The 17801-nt window shown below is 39.7% G+C and overlaps 1 protein-coding gene across 1 annotated transcript in view; it reads right to left on the bottom strand.

Annotated features, from left to right (window-relative positions):
- The window catches only part of BMPER (BMP binding endothelial regulator), a 464374-nt gene extending 447283 nt beyond the window's left edge, over nt 1-17091 (bottom strand). Inside the window, exons 1-2 of the mRNA XM_032234511.1 lie at nt 16962-17091; nt 15574-15659 (exon numbers count right to left, since the gene is read on the bottom strand). Of these exons, the coding sequence (XP_032090402.1) occupies nt 15574-15659; nt 16962-17091 (216 nt within the window). The remainder of the gene's footprint in view (nt 1-15573; nt 15660-16961) is intronic.
- Between the last annotated feature and the right edge of the window lie 710 nt (nt 17092-17801).

The raw sequence follows: 17801 nt of genomic DNA, 5'->3' as shown, positions 1-17801 counted from the left end.
ACTACTCCAAAACGTGCCCCTTAGAAGGACTTTATTGTCAAGCTACCAGAAAATAATGGAAATGCTGTCATTTGTGTGATCACTGATTTGTTCTCCAAGCAAGTGCATTTCATGCCCTGCTCCAAGATTTCATTTCATATCCAGTAAAAGTACCTTTTCTCTAAATCAATGGAGTTGGGTTTCCTTTCTTGGATGTTGAAGGAGGCATACCTGACAGGAAGTTTGCTATAACCGGTGATATTTTTAACAGTTTTCCACATGATTGCTGGTTCATTTGTTGAAAACTGATTCCTTAGCTTTTCAGTGTAGCTTCCTTTTGTTGCTCTGACCTCCCTTGTTAATATGTTTCTGGCCTTATTCTACATTACTCAATCACCTTTTCTGTAGGTTTTCTCTTTGGTACAATGTAGCTGCTTAAGTTTAGCTGTGAACCAAGGTTTATTGTTACTGTATATTTGCAGGTTTCTGGTAGGCACACATAGGTCTTCACAAAAACTGATATATGATGTTACAGTATCTGTGAATTCATCCAAGTCTGCAGAGGTATCTTCGAAAACATTCCAATCAGTGCAGTCAAGACAAGCTTGTAGTTCCTCAGTCCAAGTCTTCACTGATTTAATTGTTGGTTTCATGGTTTTAAGTCTTTGTTTGTAAGCAGGTACAATGTGAACCATGCAATGATTAGTGTTCCACAGTTGCTCATGGTAAAGCCTGATAAGCATCTTTTAATGTTGTGCAACAATGGTGTAAAGTATTCTTGCCTCTAATGAGACAATTGACATGCTGAAAATATTTTGGTAGCTCTTTCCTTGGCTTTGTTAAAATCTCCTAAAATAATGGGAAGTGAATCTGTATATTTAACTTCAGCCCACATAATCTGGTTCGTAATGCATTGTTTATACAAGTTTGTGGGAAAACATATACAGTAATTAGGAGAAATGAGGAGAACTCTTGTGGAGAATAGAATGGTTTGCAATTAATATCTCTTAAGTCCACATCACAGAATTTCTTAGTATAGTTATATCTTGGGACCAGCAGTTGTTAATATATAAACATAAGCCTTCTCCCTTCTTTTTACCAGATGTTTCTGCAATTCTGTCTGCACTTTGTAGCTGAAAACCAGGGATATGCAGGCTGCCATCATCAATTGACTCGTTTAGCCAGATTTCAGTGCAGAGAGCTGCTGAGTTGTAAAAATCAGAATTGTATCTATTTAAAAGAATATTTCATCCATCTTATTAGCGAGTGAACATAAATTATTCAGAAAGAGTGAAGGTGTGGATGGGGGGTTATCTCACTTTTCCTTAGTCTTATCAAAATTCCCACTTGCTTACCCCTTCTTCACCTCTGGCATCTCCTCGAATTTGTTTTTGTTTATCCACTGTTCTGAGGAAGTTGCTTTTTTCTGTGTTAGAAATACTTCTGCATTTGTAAAAATGGGAGGGTGAAGTCACAGAAAACTGTCAATCAAAGAAACATTGCTTGATGCTTAGCAGTTGGTCTCTTGAATATGAAATCCGTAGTGAATCACAGAGAATGATAAAAAACAGAAAAACTATCAGAGAGCAGGCTGCTGTCGGCGGGGCCATCTTGGCATAACTTGGCATAACATAAATATAGATATGTTCAGTGACGTGCGGTGAGGTTTATACCTGGTGAGGCTCAGCTGGGCATCCTTTTGTGAAACAGCTCAGCAGGGCAGCAGTCGGCCTCGGCGGGGGGGGGGGGAATTTGCATCGCGGGAGCAGCCAAGCGCCCGGGTCTTCAGCAAAGGCGCTTGGCGGCTCCCGCGATGCAAAGTGCCCCGCAGCCTCCGATGCTGCCACCCGCCCGCTGCCCCGGCCTGCTTCTCCAGGCTCCACCGCTGGAAGTCCCGGATCGTCTCTGGGGGAAGGCTGGGTGAGAAGCGGAGCGAAGCTTCTCCACGGCCTCCCGGCACTGCGCAGAGGCTCTCGCAGGAGCGCGTGCCAGCGGCCGGCGGTCTCACAGCCGGGGCCGCTCCGGGCCGCCGGCCGCTGGCACACACTCCTGCGAGAGCCTCTGTGTAGCGCCGAGAAGCCACGGAGAAGCTTCGCTCCGCTTCTCACCCAGCCTTCCCCCAGAGGCGATCCGGGACTTCCAGCGGCGGAGCCTGGAGAAGCAGGCCGGGGCGGCGGGGCACTTTGCATCACGGGAGCCGCCAAGCGCCCAGGTCTGCAGCAAAGAGCCAGCCTCCTCCTTCTCGCCCACTCCTCTCTCCTCTGAAGCACGCCCCGCCCAACGTAAGCGTGCTCAAGAAGACATGATTCGCTGCTTGCAGATCAGGAGGCGAGAGAATTAGTGCCTCTTTTCCATCTGAACTTCTTTGCCTTTTAACTCTTTCTTAACTTTTAGAAGGCAAAAAATTCCTTATGGAAAAGAGGCCCCGAGTTCTCTCGCCTCCTGCTTTGGTTAACACTAAGCAGACACCAAGCCACTGTGACCTGGAATCTGGTAGCAACTATCTTGGCTTTAATTATTTAAAAATATATATTTAAATTTCTTTCTTTTTCCTGAGGAGACTGGTGAGGCTTTGCCTCCCTTGCCTCTAGTGACTGCACGTCCCTGGATATGTTATGCCAATATGTCATAAATAACATGAATAATATAACATAAATAATGGTAGCGCCATCTTGGCATAACATAAATAACACCTGGAACTCCTTTTTCCTGGCAGAATTAACCCCCAGGATAGGAAAGGCAAAGCCCCTGGAACAGAATTAACCCAATTACAGCTGGAAGACAGAACTCAGCGCAATCACCTTAACTAAAGGCACACAAAAAATCTCATCAAACCACACAAACTTCAAAAGGAAAATGGGTATAAAAATCCATAAACTTATCATGCCACTCTGCTTGCAAGGCAGGAATGCTTGAGCGGTATCACTACTTTTCTTGCCTTCCTGAATTAAAGGATCCATTTTCTGGCAGCTGGCTTCTGTGTCCATTTCTTCTCAGCATCAGTGTGTCAGGCCTGCAGCGGTCCCTTTAAGAATTTTTGGCCTGCCACACTCTCATTAAAGGGGGGGGAATAGCAAGGGATAGAATGTGTTATTTTAAAAATAAAAAATTCCTTTCTAGAAGCTCAAGGTCATTTTTTGTCTCTATACCTTTGCACCTGACCGGAAGCAGTTGGTCGTGGGGGCTGATGTGGAAGAAGATTGAACGATGTGATGGATTGTGGGTGTGGGGACAAGATCATGAACTTTTAACTGAGTGGAATTCTGATGTCATTTCCAGAATTGGGATTAACACAGATGTGCTAAGATGTCTGCTTTATTAAATTGGAACTTTAAGAATCATTTTGCCTTGGACTCTGATTTAATTCTACATGATACTTGGAACGCTGACACAGTGACTGCTTCCCAGCTGGGAAATGAACTCAGGAAATTTTTTCCAACAGTTCCATTTTAAGTCATGTCACTAGGAAAAAGGCAAGCCATTGCCTAACTGCCTCCAATGCATTGGAGAATTTGTTTGGCTTAATTTTTTTTCTTGCAGGCTCCACTCTGATCTAGTCCATTTGTGAACTCAATCATTTCGTTAATTTTTGCTCCCCCATGCCACGATCTATTTGGGCATCACCTATTCTAATTTTGGCAAGCTACCTTTCTGGTAAACAGATAGAAGGACCTAAGCACTGGTCCTTATTCTGCCAGATTGGAAAGAATAAAAAGTATCACACAACTCTTTGCACAATGGAATTCAATCATTTGGTTTTTTAAAAATCCATTTGTAATAGTCATAAATAGTAATAGATAGCTCTTCTTCCTATGTTTCTCATCACAATTTGTTAACAATTATAAAAAGGTTGTTTGATAAATATTTCTCAACCAAGCTAACCAATCTAGTCATTACATTACTTTATACATGTAACTATTAGCTGCTCAATCTCAATTTCCAGTGATTTCTTTCATATGTACAGTACACAAGCAAGTTCTGCTGTTTCTGTTACAACAATTCCAGAGACACTGCTTTATCAGTGCATTCTTCAGTTCTTGATTTTTGTCATGTTTATTTTAAGATTGAGGATTCAGTTTGGAGAAGCACAACTTTATTGAACCAACCCTCTTGCACACAAAATACTGTTCAATAATTATGCCTCAAGTAACTATAATACATTAAAGGAAGGTATAAGCAGCATCTAATTGAAACAAAATATTTGTTGGAATTTTATTTTATTTTTAGCTAAAGATCACTAATATTACTATAGTCAAGTGATAGTTCTAAGCCCAAACTTCCCTAATAATAGAAGAAATAATCTCTAACATGACTGTGGTTACATAATTTAAATCGTGATACGGAAATGGAGTTCCTTCATTCTTGTTATCAGCACTAACTTCTTGCTTTATTACCGTATGCCCAATTTTCATCATTATTGCTGAGTTAGTAATTTATGTGTCAATCTATATGACAACATAAAATATCTTACATCTTTTAAGAGATTGGATAACCATTTGTCTGAAATGGTATAGGTTTCCTGCTTGAACAGGGGGCTGGACTAGAAGATCTCCAAGATCCCTTACAACTCTGTTATTTTGTTATTCGGGTTCTCTCCTGGGTTTTGTTTCAGGCATCCTGTATATTATATGGCCTTGAACATATAACATGTGAATCAGGGGTGGGTTTCAATTTTTTTTACTACTGGTTCTATGAGCGTGGCTTGTTTGGTGGGTGTGGCTTGTTGGCCATGTGATGATGGGCATGGCTTATTGGCCCTGTGACTGTGCAGGCGTGGCTTCATGGTCATGTGACTGGGTGGGCGTAGCTGGTTGGTCATGTGACTGGGGGTGGCCAACTTGACATCACTCAATCAAGGAGTGCCTTGCCTGGCCTCACCTCACCTCAAAGGGCTCAACGAGATACAATTTCTCTGTCTATTTATTTACTACTTCTGAACATCCAAAATATACTATTTAATCCTATGTATATATGCCATATGTGTACATACATTACATAGTATAAAGTGTGTATAGGCTCACCCATAGATACATTATCTACAGTACTATATATACTGTATGTGTATGTACACACACAAACAATTTATGACCAGTTACAACATCCCACACAGTCATGTGACTGAGGTTTTCTATGTTTTTTGCCAGTTTCCAAAAATTCCTTCTGGTTTCCGGTTAAAAATGCCCATTGGGGAAAATGGACTTGTTTAACAACCAAAGTGTTCGCTTAATGACCATAAGGTTCACTTAAACAGGTCTCTCTCCCTCTCTCTCTCTTTCTCGCTCTCATTCTCCTTTTCTCCATCTCTCTCTCTCTCTGTTCTCTTTTTTTCCCCCCTCTCTCTTTCTCCATCTCTCTCATTTCTCTCTCCCCCCTCTCTCATTCTTTCTTTCTCCATCTCTCTGTGTTCTTTCTCCCCCCCCTCTCTTTCATGTGTGTGTATGTGCATGTGTCTGCACAAGCCTGATAGAGGACAGAGCCATCCACTTCCCTGGCACAGGAAGGGGTTTGACATCACGGCCCTGAGCACCAACTGCCCTTCCTTCCCCCCCTCTTGTTGCAGTCACACTCTCTTTTATCCCCCTTCCCCACGAGCTTGCCATTCCTCTTGCGGCACCTGGAGAGATTCAGACTTTCCGCTCTCCTCTTTCCTGAGGCGCGAGCTTTAACTGGAGGGAAGCAAAAGCATCCAAATGGCAGCTTTTGGCTTGCCCTGACAGATCACCTTTTTTCCCCTCACTTCATTTTTTAACTTTAGAGGCAGTTTACAAGCAAAGCCCACACAAGCCCCCTCCCCTCAGCTTTGTTTTTCTGCCATCCTTTTCACTCAAGAGGCGTGATGGTGCAGCAGGATTAGCCTGCTGGCCTGTGACATCAAGCATTTGGGGGAGTCTATCACTCCTCGCTCTGTTACCAGAGTTTCTGCGCTCTGCTCAGGGAATAAGAAAGCCACCCTGCCACTTCATGCACTTTAGAAGTCATTTAGGACTGTAGCTCAGTTTGCTTCCCCTCACTTGGCAACTGCAGGAGCCAAAACAGATAAAAGGCTTCCCTTCCCCCTTCCAGCAAAGGCATACTTATGCACATGAAAAAACGTGCATGCACACACAAAAGGACACAGTCAGTTTCAGCGACTAGAGGAGAAATGATCATTATGCCAGGGCTGTGCCTTCACGCCACATTTGTGCATAAGGCAGTCTTAGCTTCCTGCTGCTTTGGGCTGGAGCTGAAGTCCTCTGCACCTGGCTGAGGAGCTGTTGGGGGACACGGCAAGGCAGTGGCTGGGGCCTTAGTGCAGGAGAGAAGCCGCGTTCTTTTGCATCCTGCTAAGTGAGCAAATGGCCACCCCGTTTGCGTCTTTGCTGCCCTTTGGTGCTCGCTTAAGAGGGGTCTCCTGTGCATGCGCACCCTCCCACCCTGCCACAGCCAGCCAGGGAGTCATGAGAAGGAGATAGATACACACATAGAGAGAGAGCCATAGCGAGATAGAGGGAGATCATCCGACAGTGAGGCCTTTCTCCAAGTCTGACACCCAGGATGGGCATAGGAGGTTTGATGGGGCCAGCTCCTTTTTCCCGCTGCCCAGAACCTTTTAAAGCCATGACTAGGCACGGCTTTAAAGGTGAGTGCGAGGCAATTAACAAATTCTCACATTCTTGGGAACTTTTTCTTTACTGTGCAAGAGTTGCAAAGAGAGCAGGCATGTGGCCAAGTGGGAAGGCAATGGACTGCTTCAAAGCCCAAAGCCCCACAGAGCCGGCACAGGAGTCAAATGGGCCAGGATTTTCTGTAGCATTTTCCTCCCCTCTTTGGATCTCCCTGCAGCAGGATTCTACCTTTGCAGAATCGGGTGGTTAAGGTTAGGATTACGGTTAAGGCAGCAGTCCCAGGATGTCCCCTTGCCTTCCCAGAGCACCACCACTGCAGCCCTCTCAGCCCCAGTACAGCATCTGTGTTTCTACCAAGGGTCACCAGGCCTGGCTGGACGCCAGCCTAGGAAGGCAAGCAAGCAAGCATGGCAGACCACCGGGAAGGCCGTGTGGAAGGCAGGGAAGGATGGCAGGACTGCCGCTCTGGAGAAGGGAGTAAACAGCCTCCATGCTTCCCTACCTTCCACACAACCTTCCGCTTGCCTGCCTTTGCAAGCTGGCCACAGGGACGCTGGGAAGGCCGCTTGGAAGGCATGGAAGCATGGCAGGGCTGCAGGCCACACAGAAGGGGGAAGGGGCAACTATGTAAGTCAAGACTCGCAGGCTTACCTGGCAGACAGATCAGGGGTGCAGGCAGCACTTCAGGCAGGCAAGCTGCAGAGCAGACTGGGTTGGATAGGGCACATGTGCAGTATTAAAAATGCTTCTGCGCAGAAGCAAAGAACAAGATGGCGGCTCTTACAGTGCCAACAATAGAACCGATATGGTCACGTGTCCGGACCATACTGGTAGGAATCCACCTCTGATGTGAATATAATGCATAGTCATATTTTTACTCTGCATTGTTTCTGATGGATTCTGATCCAAAATTTCAGTATGAAGCAGTAAACACTATTAGTAACTACTGGAGATATCTAGCAGAATAAATTGTATACTTTTTATAGTAAGAAAGACATTTAAACAGGGGTGGGTTGCTGCTGGTTTTACTACCGGTCTGCAACCCACGTGCAATGCTCGCAATGCTCGCTGCACATGCGCTGTTCATTGTAAACTGTTCTTCATGCATTCAGTGAACTGCACACACACACTCACTAAAAACCAAAATGGCCCAGTGGCGGAAAAGGAACTGGTTCCAGAGCGTGGCAGGCCTAGGTCACTGTTAGTCCTGTGACCAAGGCCTGAATTCCACTACCGGTTCAACCGAACCGGGAGCAACCCACCTCTGCACTTAAAGTAAGAATAATTTCAATTCTGGAAAAAGTGAGATGATGTACATTTTATCAAATAAAATGGGTTTGAGTTTGAAAGTATACTTCATGAATTTCTTTCAATATGTACTATTTTATCTGGACCCCATTATACCCTGTAATACTAAAATTGGATCCTGATGTGCTAAGATTGTTGTTTTGATTGATGACATATGACAGGTTTGTGCAAAAAAAGTGGGTTTATTAAGTATGTTCAGAGTATTCAAAGAATTTAAGAATATTTGGGATCAAGAGATAATTAATGTTACATTGTGGATTTGGGGGACTTGGAGTAGTCTAATGTTAATTTTGAAAAATTAACAGTGTTTTTGTCATACATGTATTACAAGTATACAGCTAGGGAAAGCATATGTTTTTATAACGCTGTAATATGAGTCTCACATTAGTTTTATAATTGCAATACCAAATTCTGCATCGTAGATTCAAATATAGATACATATAGAAATTTAAATTACAGAATGATCTTTTCATTCTGAATTAAACTCATGCCAACATAGTGCCAATTTCTCATTTCCTAAATGCTGCCCATAGTGATTTTATGGTCCCAAGATCAGATTATAGATTTTGCTTCATACTTGTTTTGTTAACATCTAGGTTGGGATGATAAAAAATTGGGAATGACAAGACAGTGATGGTTGATTAAGGTAGATTAAGTTGCTGGGGTAAAAATTGAGATAGATGTCACCTTTCAAGGTGTTTTGGCTTGGCTAAGTAGTTATATCACCATTATGTATTACAACAAAAAAGTCTGTAGCAAACAAACAAATCAACAAACAGGTCAGAAATAAATCAATGCATCTACATGTGTTAAACTCTGTTTACTGCATAAACTGTTTTAATGGGAGAATTAAAAGTTCACAGTAAAGATTTATCCTGTCCAGTCATGCCCAACTTTAGGACTCAGTGCTCATCCCTATTTCTTATCTGAGGAGCCAGCATTGTGGGAAGACACTTTTGTAATCATATGGCCAGCATAAGTATATGCCGAGGCACACAGAACAGTTACCTTCCCACCAAAGTAGTGCCTATCTATTTATCTATTTGTAGGTGCCTGCTTTAGTCCCTGCATTGCTAGGTGGGCAGGAGCCAGGGCAATTAACAGGAGCTCACCTCATTGCACAGTGCTCGGGGCTTGAAACTGCACTGTCAGCTTTCCAGCTGACAAGGTCAGCATATTGAAATGCTGAGCCATCCTGCCCCCAATGTGAGAATTAGAAAATGATAAATTAACTTTATTTTCTTAATATTGATTGTTATAACTTTTCTTCAATTTATGGCTATAGGTCCAAGATATGGCAAGGGTGTATTATAGCACAGCCACTTCCCTCTTTTTGAAAGCTAACAAAATCCTAATTCTCATAGAAATAATACATCTGTTCTTGTTTTGGGAGGAATTGAAATGACTGAATGCCCTGTCACTGAACAATAATCACTTTTGAGTCATATAATCCAGATATTGAAATCTTTCCATGACATTTATGGAAGATTGATACCAACTCACTGAGCACCCACATGGTGTGACAAATCCAACATAGGCTAACTTGTTCTAATGAAAAGTAGGCCTAAGGATGAGGAATCTAAGAAAAGAAAGGCAGAGATTCTTCTAACCTTGAAATACAATGTGTCCCTTGGATTTCTCTCCCCTCCCTTGGCTTGGTGTACAGATAGTCCTCGACTTACAGCAATTCATTTAGTGACTGTTCAAAGTTAGAATAGAACTGAAACAAGTGACATGATCATTTTTCACACTTACGACCATTGCAGCGTCCCCATGGTCATGTGATCAATATCCAGACACCTGGCAACTGACTCATATTTATAACAGCTGCAGTATCCTGGGGTCATGTGATCTCCTTTTGTGACCTTCTTATAAACTAAGTCAATGGGAAAACCAGATTTATTTAACAATTGTATTATTAACTCAACAATTGCAGTGATTCATTTAACAACTATGGTAAAAAAGGTTGTAAAATGGGGCAAATTCACTTAATAAATGTTTTGCTTAGCAATAGAAATGTTGGGCTCAATTATGGTTGTAAATTAAAGACTACCTGTATTTATTTAACCATCAAACCCAGCTATGGTTCAGATACATTGCTCACTTTTTCTATAACACTCTGTCGCTTCAAGACCTATGCCAATCTTTCTGGATGGAACCTAGATTGAAAGTTGATGAAAACATACTTTTAGAGCATTCCAATTGATTGGACCAGATCAGCAAACAGTTCAGAGGTGGGTCGGATTGGGCAAACCAATAGTGGTGCTGGCAGGAGACTCCGCCCACGTGTCCGGACACTTCTGCGCATGCGCAGAAGCCTTGTGCACACGAGCGAAAAGGTAGTAAAATAAATTGAAACCTACCACTGAAAAAGTTGTCCATGCTAACTGTGAAACAATAAAAAATAGTATGTGCACAGATACCCTCATCTTGTGCAAATGAGTTCAAACATTCTTTATCTCCCATTGCATTGAATAGGATGTTTAATTTTCCCCATCTGGTTTTATTTTAAAAAGCAAAATCCAGAAATAGCTTATGGTAAGGTTATTCTTGGATCCTAGTGCAATCTGGTAAAATGCTCCAGCTTTATGTAGTCAGTGACACATCAAATTAAATTACATGGTTTCTCCCACCATCACCCAAGCTATAATCCTCATGGCCATAATCATACTCCAGCACTAAAAACTCAAAAATATATAATAGTAATAATAATAATCCAGCCTAGGTTGATTTTTGTGGAGGATTCTCAAGTGTTTTTAATCCTATAATTATGGACAAGATCTCATTTCACTCGGGTTGGGTGTTTTTTTTTTTACATTATGGTAAGTTTGTACTTTTAAAAATAACACCAAAACATAGCATATTTTACATGAAATGTTGCAATATGCAATGTGATCTGTTTCCAGGCTTAACCAAACTCAGCTAAATGTGGTAGTTTATTGTGCTTAGACCAGTGTTTACATTAAAATACTTCTTTTCCTATATGCCTTTCTTGTTATACCAGAGCCTCCATACAAAATAAATCCCTAATCTACTTTTCTTATTATGTTCGGCAATATTATGTAATATCAGACATTTCATTTCATTCCTAGTGTCCCAAATCTAAGGCCTGCTCACTTGCAGAAGGCTGGATAGCAAAAAATATATATCTTATTTTGATTGTTAATTTTAATTTATTTTATTTTATTTGTTATAACCATCACTCCATCAGACCCTGAATAACTGATGTCTGACAGCGAAATGTAGAAACTGATTCTGATGGATAGTTAGATTTTCCATGAACATACATGTCTCTAGAATTAACTGGGTAATGCTCTATTTATTCATGTCAGTTTTGTTCAAGTCTGATTTCCTAAACTGATATACAAACTCTGATCCAAACTCAGGCTTTTTATGAAAAGAAGCTCAAGGTTATGTAGTTTTTTTATTTAAAGTTCAGTAAGCCCAATAAATATTAAATTCTGAATTTCAATTATTAGTTAAGTTACCTGAAATATGAGATAAAGTTTTGAATTCTGTGTGGGTGTATAGAAGAAATATTAATTGTGTATATGTAAGAAACATGGAGGATCCGGCATGGTAATGGTTAAGATACTACTGTACAGTGTACAACATATGCAAAAGAATCATGTGGTATGGCAAGCTGTGTTGATTATTCTCCTGCCATGACCTTTTGTTGGGAGATTAGGCAATGATATCATGGGGAAGCCTCATAGAATCAGCTCTATTCATGGGGTTTTATTATGATGCCACTGTGTGGAACTTAAAGATTAAAGGAAGCAGTAGCCATACTGCCAGGTAAGGGTATCCCAAAAATCTAGCCAACATTAAAATCAGTTTGATCAGTTTAAGATGCAGGATCATTATGGTAGTCAGTTAGGCATGTGTTGTGATTAGTATATAGAAAATGATTCTGTAAACTGAAGAGGGTTAGGGTTAGGACTGAGAAAGTAGAGCCAAACTAATCTGGGCAGAGCTGACTGAAATGGATTACATTAGCATCCTGGCCAAACCAGTTTTTGTCTGAGATTAATTGAAGACCAGAGAAAGAAGAAAATGAAAGGATAGGATTTGAAAAGTTACACCTCTTTTTTTTTTAATGATAATGACGACTGCTAACTTATCACAATTTTGGCATGGTTTTGTATTTTGGAAATAATTTATTTATTCTCAAATTTGCTATACTATGACATACTATGTGGAATAGGGAAAGTTTTCCAAATCTCATGGCAGAATTCATGGACAAAGCTATTTCTAACTAAAAATAAATTACTATGAAGAAAAACACTTCTAGAAAAAATTGCTATCTTTACTAGTATTTAGAGTTTTGAAGATTTAGAACATGTTTCACTGTAAATTAATGCCCTCCATGCGTTACGTTTCTGTTAATCTTTTTTAGGTTGGAAATTATGAAAACCAAAGAGCAATATACTGAAGACACCTGATTAGGAAAGACTAAGTATCCTATATAATAAATAAATGAAGATACTTTACAGATGATCCAAAATAGATTGAAACATCAGAATATATCTGAGTAGAAAGTTTGTGTCAATATTTATCTACACAAGCAGAGACCACAATTTTAATAGGAAATCATACCTCTTTGTGTCTGGCTTGCATAAAATCCACTTACATAGTGAAAACTATAAGCGTAATACATGTGATCATTCTAAAGATAGAAGTTGCAAATCACCTCTGTAAATATAACATATGGGCTGAGGAGTCCTATGTTCCACCTTGACAAGCACAACAAAATTTTTAAAATGTCATGAGTGTTTAAGATAGATATTTCTGTCCTCTGATTTATTCACATAGTAATGATTAAAAAGCAAATATAGATTGCTATGCAACATCAAAGAAGAAAGTATTGTAGAAAGCAAACAAGAAATAGGAGGAGGAACTGAGAATTATCACTGTGGCACTCTGAATATTTATTTCTAAGTAATTCCACTAAGATCAAATGTTTTGAATTCAATTCTCTCTTACTAAGTTGAAATTGACAGAGTTCAGTTAACTTGCTCACAGATTTCAGTATGGAAATACAATGTATATAATTTCTGATCCAACCTTCTCTATCAGAATAAGTGTGCTAAAAGGATAATAGATTAAATTTTTATTCCCTGCTTTGCATTTTTGTGAGGCAATTAAAAAAAAATCATCCTGTACCAATAATATCTCATTCAAACAAAAAAATATAAGCAGGTTTTATGCACTTGTGCTTATATAGTAATTTGAAGTGTTTAGTTAAATTTTCTACTAAAGTATAAATCACCTAAAGAATTTTATAAAGCTGATGCTGTCTGGTTAATAGTAGTATTCATATATATCTTAGTAAAACAGCTGGATTTTCCCACAATAGTCTAAACTTCACCTAACCTCATTTCAGCAAAGTCTAGTATGGACTGTGACAATTCATGTATCTTCAGAAATTACTGTTTTAAGCAATTTTGGGTGAAAAATATGGCCCACAACAATATTGCCTTTTAAGTTTATTTATTTCAGAATCATTTTGACAGATGGTCAATCTATAATGAATAATGAGTTTCAAGCTATAATGAGTGTTATACTTTCAGAAGAAGCTTGTGTAGATATGAATATTCTATTAAACACAATCAGAGAAATAATAAATATCTTAGAAGGTGGGAAAATGATGTTTAAAGTATTTTCATACATAAAGCAAGGCATTCTTCAGTTTCTTCACAACCAGAAATAAAGGGAGATATTTCACTTTTTTTGTTTTTGTGCATCTATTTTTAATTAACTCTTGACAACCCAGATGATACACAATTAAGAGAATGATTAGTTATAATATCTTTGATAGTATTTTAAGGTTTGATTTCATGGAATAAAAGGTGCAGCTAGGCTGTTTAATTTTACTTTACGTAGTGACTTCTTTGGAAATCGTCTTCTTATAAGGCTTTTTCCTAGTTTGACGGTGAACTAACTTTATACTGTTGGTTTTGTAAGCATGGTTGGATATGCAAACTTTACAGTTAAATATGCAAAAAGATTGTCATGGGAGTCTCTATTAGATCCCAAACCAGAGGCTAGAAGAAGGGAAAGTGCAGAGGTCCGGTTTAAAGAAGCATTGTGTAAGTGCACCTCATAAGTACTTGAACTCTTGCTTTGGGACTCCAGTCAGTAAAATTCTTTGTGCTTGTTTCACAACCTTATGGGTGTAAGGATGCAACATACTTTTCAGGGATCCTACCCAGATCCAGAAAATAGATCTTAATATGCATTTAGTTTGCAAGTAAACTCAATAGAAGCAATCCAGTGCTAAACATACATAAATGTTCACAATGCTTAATAGTATTTTTTTTGGTGAAAGTCAGTTAGTCGATTAATTTACTGGAAGAAAGATTCTTTTAAAAAAACATTAAAATGGGAAAAAACTCACATAATAATAGAGAAGCAACACCACCTTGATTGAGAAAAATAGAAATAGTATCTGATTTCTGCAGTAAACATAATATAAATGTTATGAGAAATAACTTTAAAATCATATTTCCTTATTTTGTACAAATCAAAGCTGGAAAACTAAATAAGATACTAAACAGGATTTTATATGAACAATTTAAGTTAATTGTTAATACAGTATGTAAAGTACATAGACACTATACATACATATTAAACATATTAGACATCTATAACTATAAACAAAACCTCTATTAATATATTCTAGTTTTCTCACCTACATCATTTTCTTCCATTATTGAATGATAAATTACAGAGCTATTATCTTAATAACAAAACTTTAAAAGTTGCAGTAATCTGAAATACTTGTCTCTCTTTCTGACCTAATAGATGCAGGACCATCATTTGATTGCCATACATAAATAAATATTAAAAAAATCCAAAGTCTATCAAATCACTTTTCAAAATCTATAAATGCAACTTTCCACTGTGGTTCCTATATAATCATTGATTAAACATTATTTTAAAATACGTTTTCTGACTGTCATGAATATTTTTTTTTTATGATTCCCAGAGTCTGATCTACACAGACTGTATTTTTGTTATGAAACTAGGGTTGTCCACAAAAGATAGAATTATTTTCTTTACTACTGAATACAAACTGGACTCATAGTTAAATAATAAGGAATCTGAACCTCTCAAACAAGAGCCAGAGTCATCATCAGAGTGTAAATGTTTTACAGAAATATTATGTGTACAGCATTGTCTCTTTGTGACAGTATGACTAGCCAAGAAAGTAGGATCAAACCATCCATGATTATTTTGAAAGCAAATTGGGGCATCCAACTCACCAGGACTATTTTGCCTTCGGGAGCTCTTTTTTTAGAATTTGGCTTGAAATATGTACAGTTTCAGATATCAGAGTTTTCATTCTCTTGATTAGCAGAAAGATTCATTATAAATTAAAAATATATAAACGCTGTAGCAGGCATGTGATGCAGTTGTGTAGAAGAAATAGCATTAAACACAAATATATTCCGTAAACAAAACATTTAGGCACCTTTACAATATCATGAGCAAAGTCAGCTGAAAGATGTATGTCTATACTAAAGTTAAGGATATGATTCTAAGATTATGGAGCTGGAAAGTTTTTCAGCCAGTGCAGAAGGTGAGATAACCTCTGGCTGTCCAAAGAAAAATGATAAGCCATATACGATTACAGCAGTTATTTTTGTTTGATCTTATCATAAAAATCCACACTTACCAAGCAAATGCACATTATGCAAGGATTGTCTGTAATAGATGGGATCTGTATAATTTCTCCCTCTTTCTCACATTTTGCAACAGAACCTATATGGAAAATTTTAAAAATCAATATTACTTCCTCGCTTTGCCTGTCCAGCAGCCATCTGCACTTTGCCAAAAAACCATCAGTGCACAAGACTGCAACAAATGCTGCAGTCATATAATTATGGAAATAGGCCCTACTGAAATGAGCAGGAATTACTTCTCATTCATTATATTATTCCTTTACTTATATCAACAGTATATGTTGGTTAAGCTACTACAGCACTTTTAATGTTATTTCAAGATGAACAACGTACCTGTCCTAAAAATTTAAAGACACCAACAGCACAATAGAGATAACTATTTTTCCATAACCAACAAGCACTTTTAAATTAAATGATGATAAATATGTGTCTAATGAGATATGTTTTTATTCCCACAAAGGCTTTGCTAGCTCTGCATTTTAAAACTCAAAAATTCTAAATATAATTTAGGAAAACTGTAGACCAGATATTTCTATGGACATAAATAGATGAACATCTTATCTAATTTGGATCAGAACATGATATGCTAGTCTTTCTTTGCCAATATATTAAACTAATCAAATTAATTTGATTAGCAAGTTATATATAAATGCACATTCCCAAATTTTAAAAAATGCCAACTGCTATTTTGGTAAATGCAGCGCTCTACTTTTCACAATGTCTAGAACTGGAATGTTTTTGCACCAAGTATCAGGCAAATGTATGCTTCAGGGCAGCGTGTGTGCACACACAAGCAGGCATGTGTGCATCTTAAATCTGTCACCTGCTTGAACAAAATGTTATTTAACATAGTGTGCAGTTTTTCTGACATGCAATGTGTAATCTTTAAATTCATAAACTCTGCTGGTGCAAGTTTTCAGGATGCTAGGAAAGCAACACATTCCTCCCAATGCAATTTTAGCCAAGTAGGCTGATGATCAACACTCTAGATTCCAAGCACATGTGGCAGAGTCACCAAGTGACTCCATGATGCTTGGCACCAAAAGCACATTTGACATTTAAAAGAGGATTACCTCCAAATCGGGTTAGCTGATTACAATCATACTTGTTTAATAACAGGGTTTCAAAAAATCAAGAGACAACCTTAGTAAACAGTTTGTCTTTTTTAGAACATTAATTTATTCATATCAGAAAACCGCTACTAATCATAAACCGGTCTATTGCTACACATGCTCGTCTCCATGAGTGCATACAACCTCGTTGCCCCTCGGACTGAAAATCAGTGCCTCGCATAATTTCTTTGCGCGCAACATTTGCAGGCTTGGGTGGAAAGCGCGTGCGGCTTCCCGCTTTCCCCCGGTATCCCTGATGTTTTCCTTACCTGTCAGGAAGGAAGACGCCAGCGTCACGGGGAGTCCAAGATGGTGCAGCCACAGCCAGCCGACAAAAACTAGCCCTGGAGAGCTGAGCAAGGGAGCCGCCGCCCAGGAGCTGCACAAGAGCCAGAGCATCGTCCTCAGAGCTCGGGTTCTTGAGTGACCTAGAGCTCGGGAGAGCGTGAGGCGATTGCAGGATCACGGCGGTGGCGATCCGGCCAGGAAGTTGTTGCTGGGGATGCAGAGAAGCGGGGAAACAGAGCGGGATTAAGCGCTGGTGGGAGGGTTTCTCGCGGCGCTGCTCCTGCCGCCGTTTTCGGGCCGAGCTTTGAACCTCTCTCCTGCTCACCGACCCCTCCTGGATGGGATATGGGTGGGCGGGGAGGGTGGGGGAGACGCCAGGCTGGGCGGGGCCGACCGTCTGCTTTCCTGCCTGCCTGCCTGCCTTTGCCTGCCGCATGAGGGACCCCTGCCTAGTGTGATGACAGGAGCTTCCTGCTGCTACCGCCGCTGACTGTTCTGCTCCGACTGTAGCCAGCGCCGCAGCCTTCTGGCCAGACATTGGTGAGCCGCGAACCATCAGTTCCTTTGAGGGAGAGAGTAGGAGAACGGGGAAAGGCGCCGGCACTTGGAGCTGTTAGCAATTGTTGTGTTGTCTGGAGGAAAAGCCAAAACTCGCAGCTTCAGCTTCGCCCGGCTGCCCTAGCCACGTCTTTTGACTTTTTATTTTCTTTTTGGATCTGAGATCCGTCCAAATCTTAATAAATTCGGGCGGAGAAATATTGAAAGAAAAATATCGGGGACCTGCAGTAAGGATTTTTTTTTTGCCTGCGAAAAAACTGTGT

The sequence above is a fragment of the Thamnophis elegans genome, chromosome Z, assembly GCF_009769535.1.
Source record: "Thamnophis elegans isolate rThaEle1 chromosome Z, rThaEle1.pri, whole genome shotgun sequence".
Classification (NCBI taxonomy): Eukaryota; Metazoa; Chordata; class Lepidosauria; order Squamata; family Colubridae; genus Thamnophis; species Thamnophis elegans.
The sequence above is the reverse complement of the archived record's forward strand: the minus strand, read 5'-3'. Positions and strand labels throughout refer to the sequence as shown.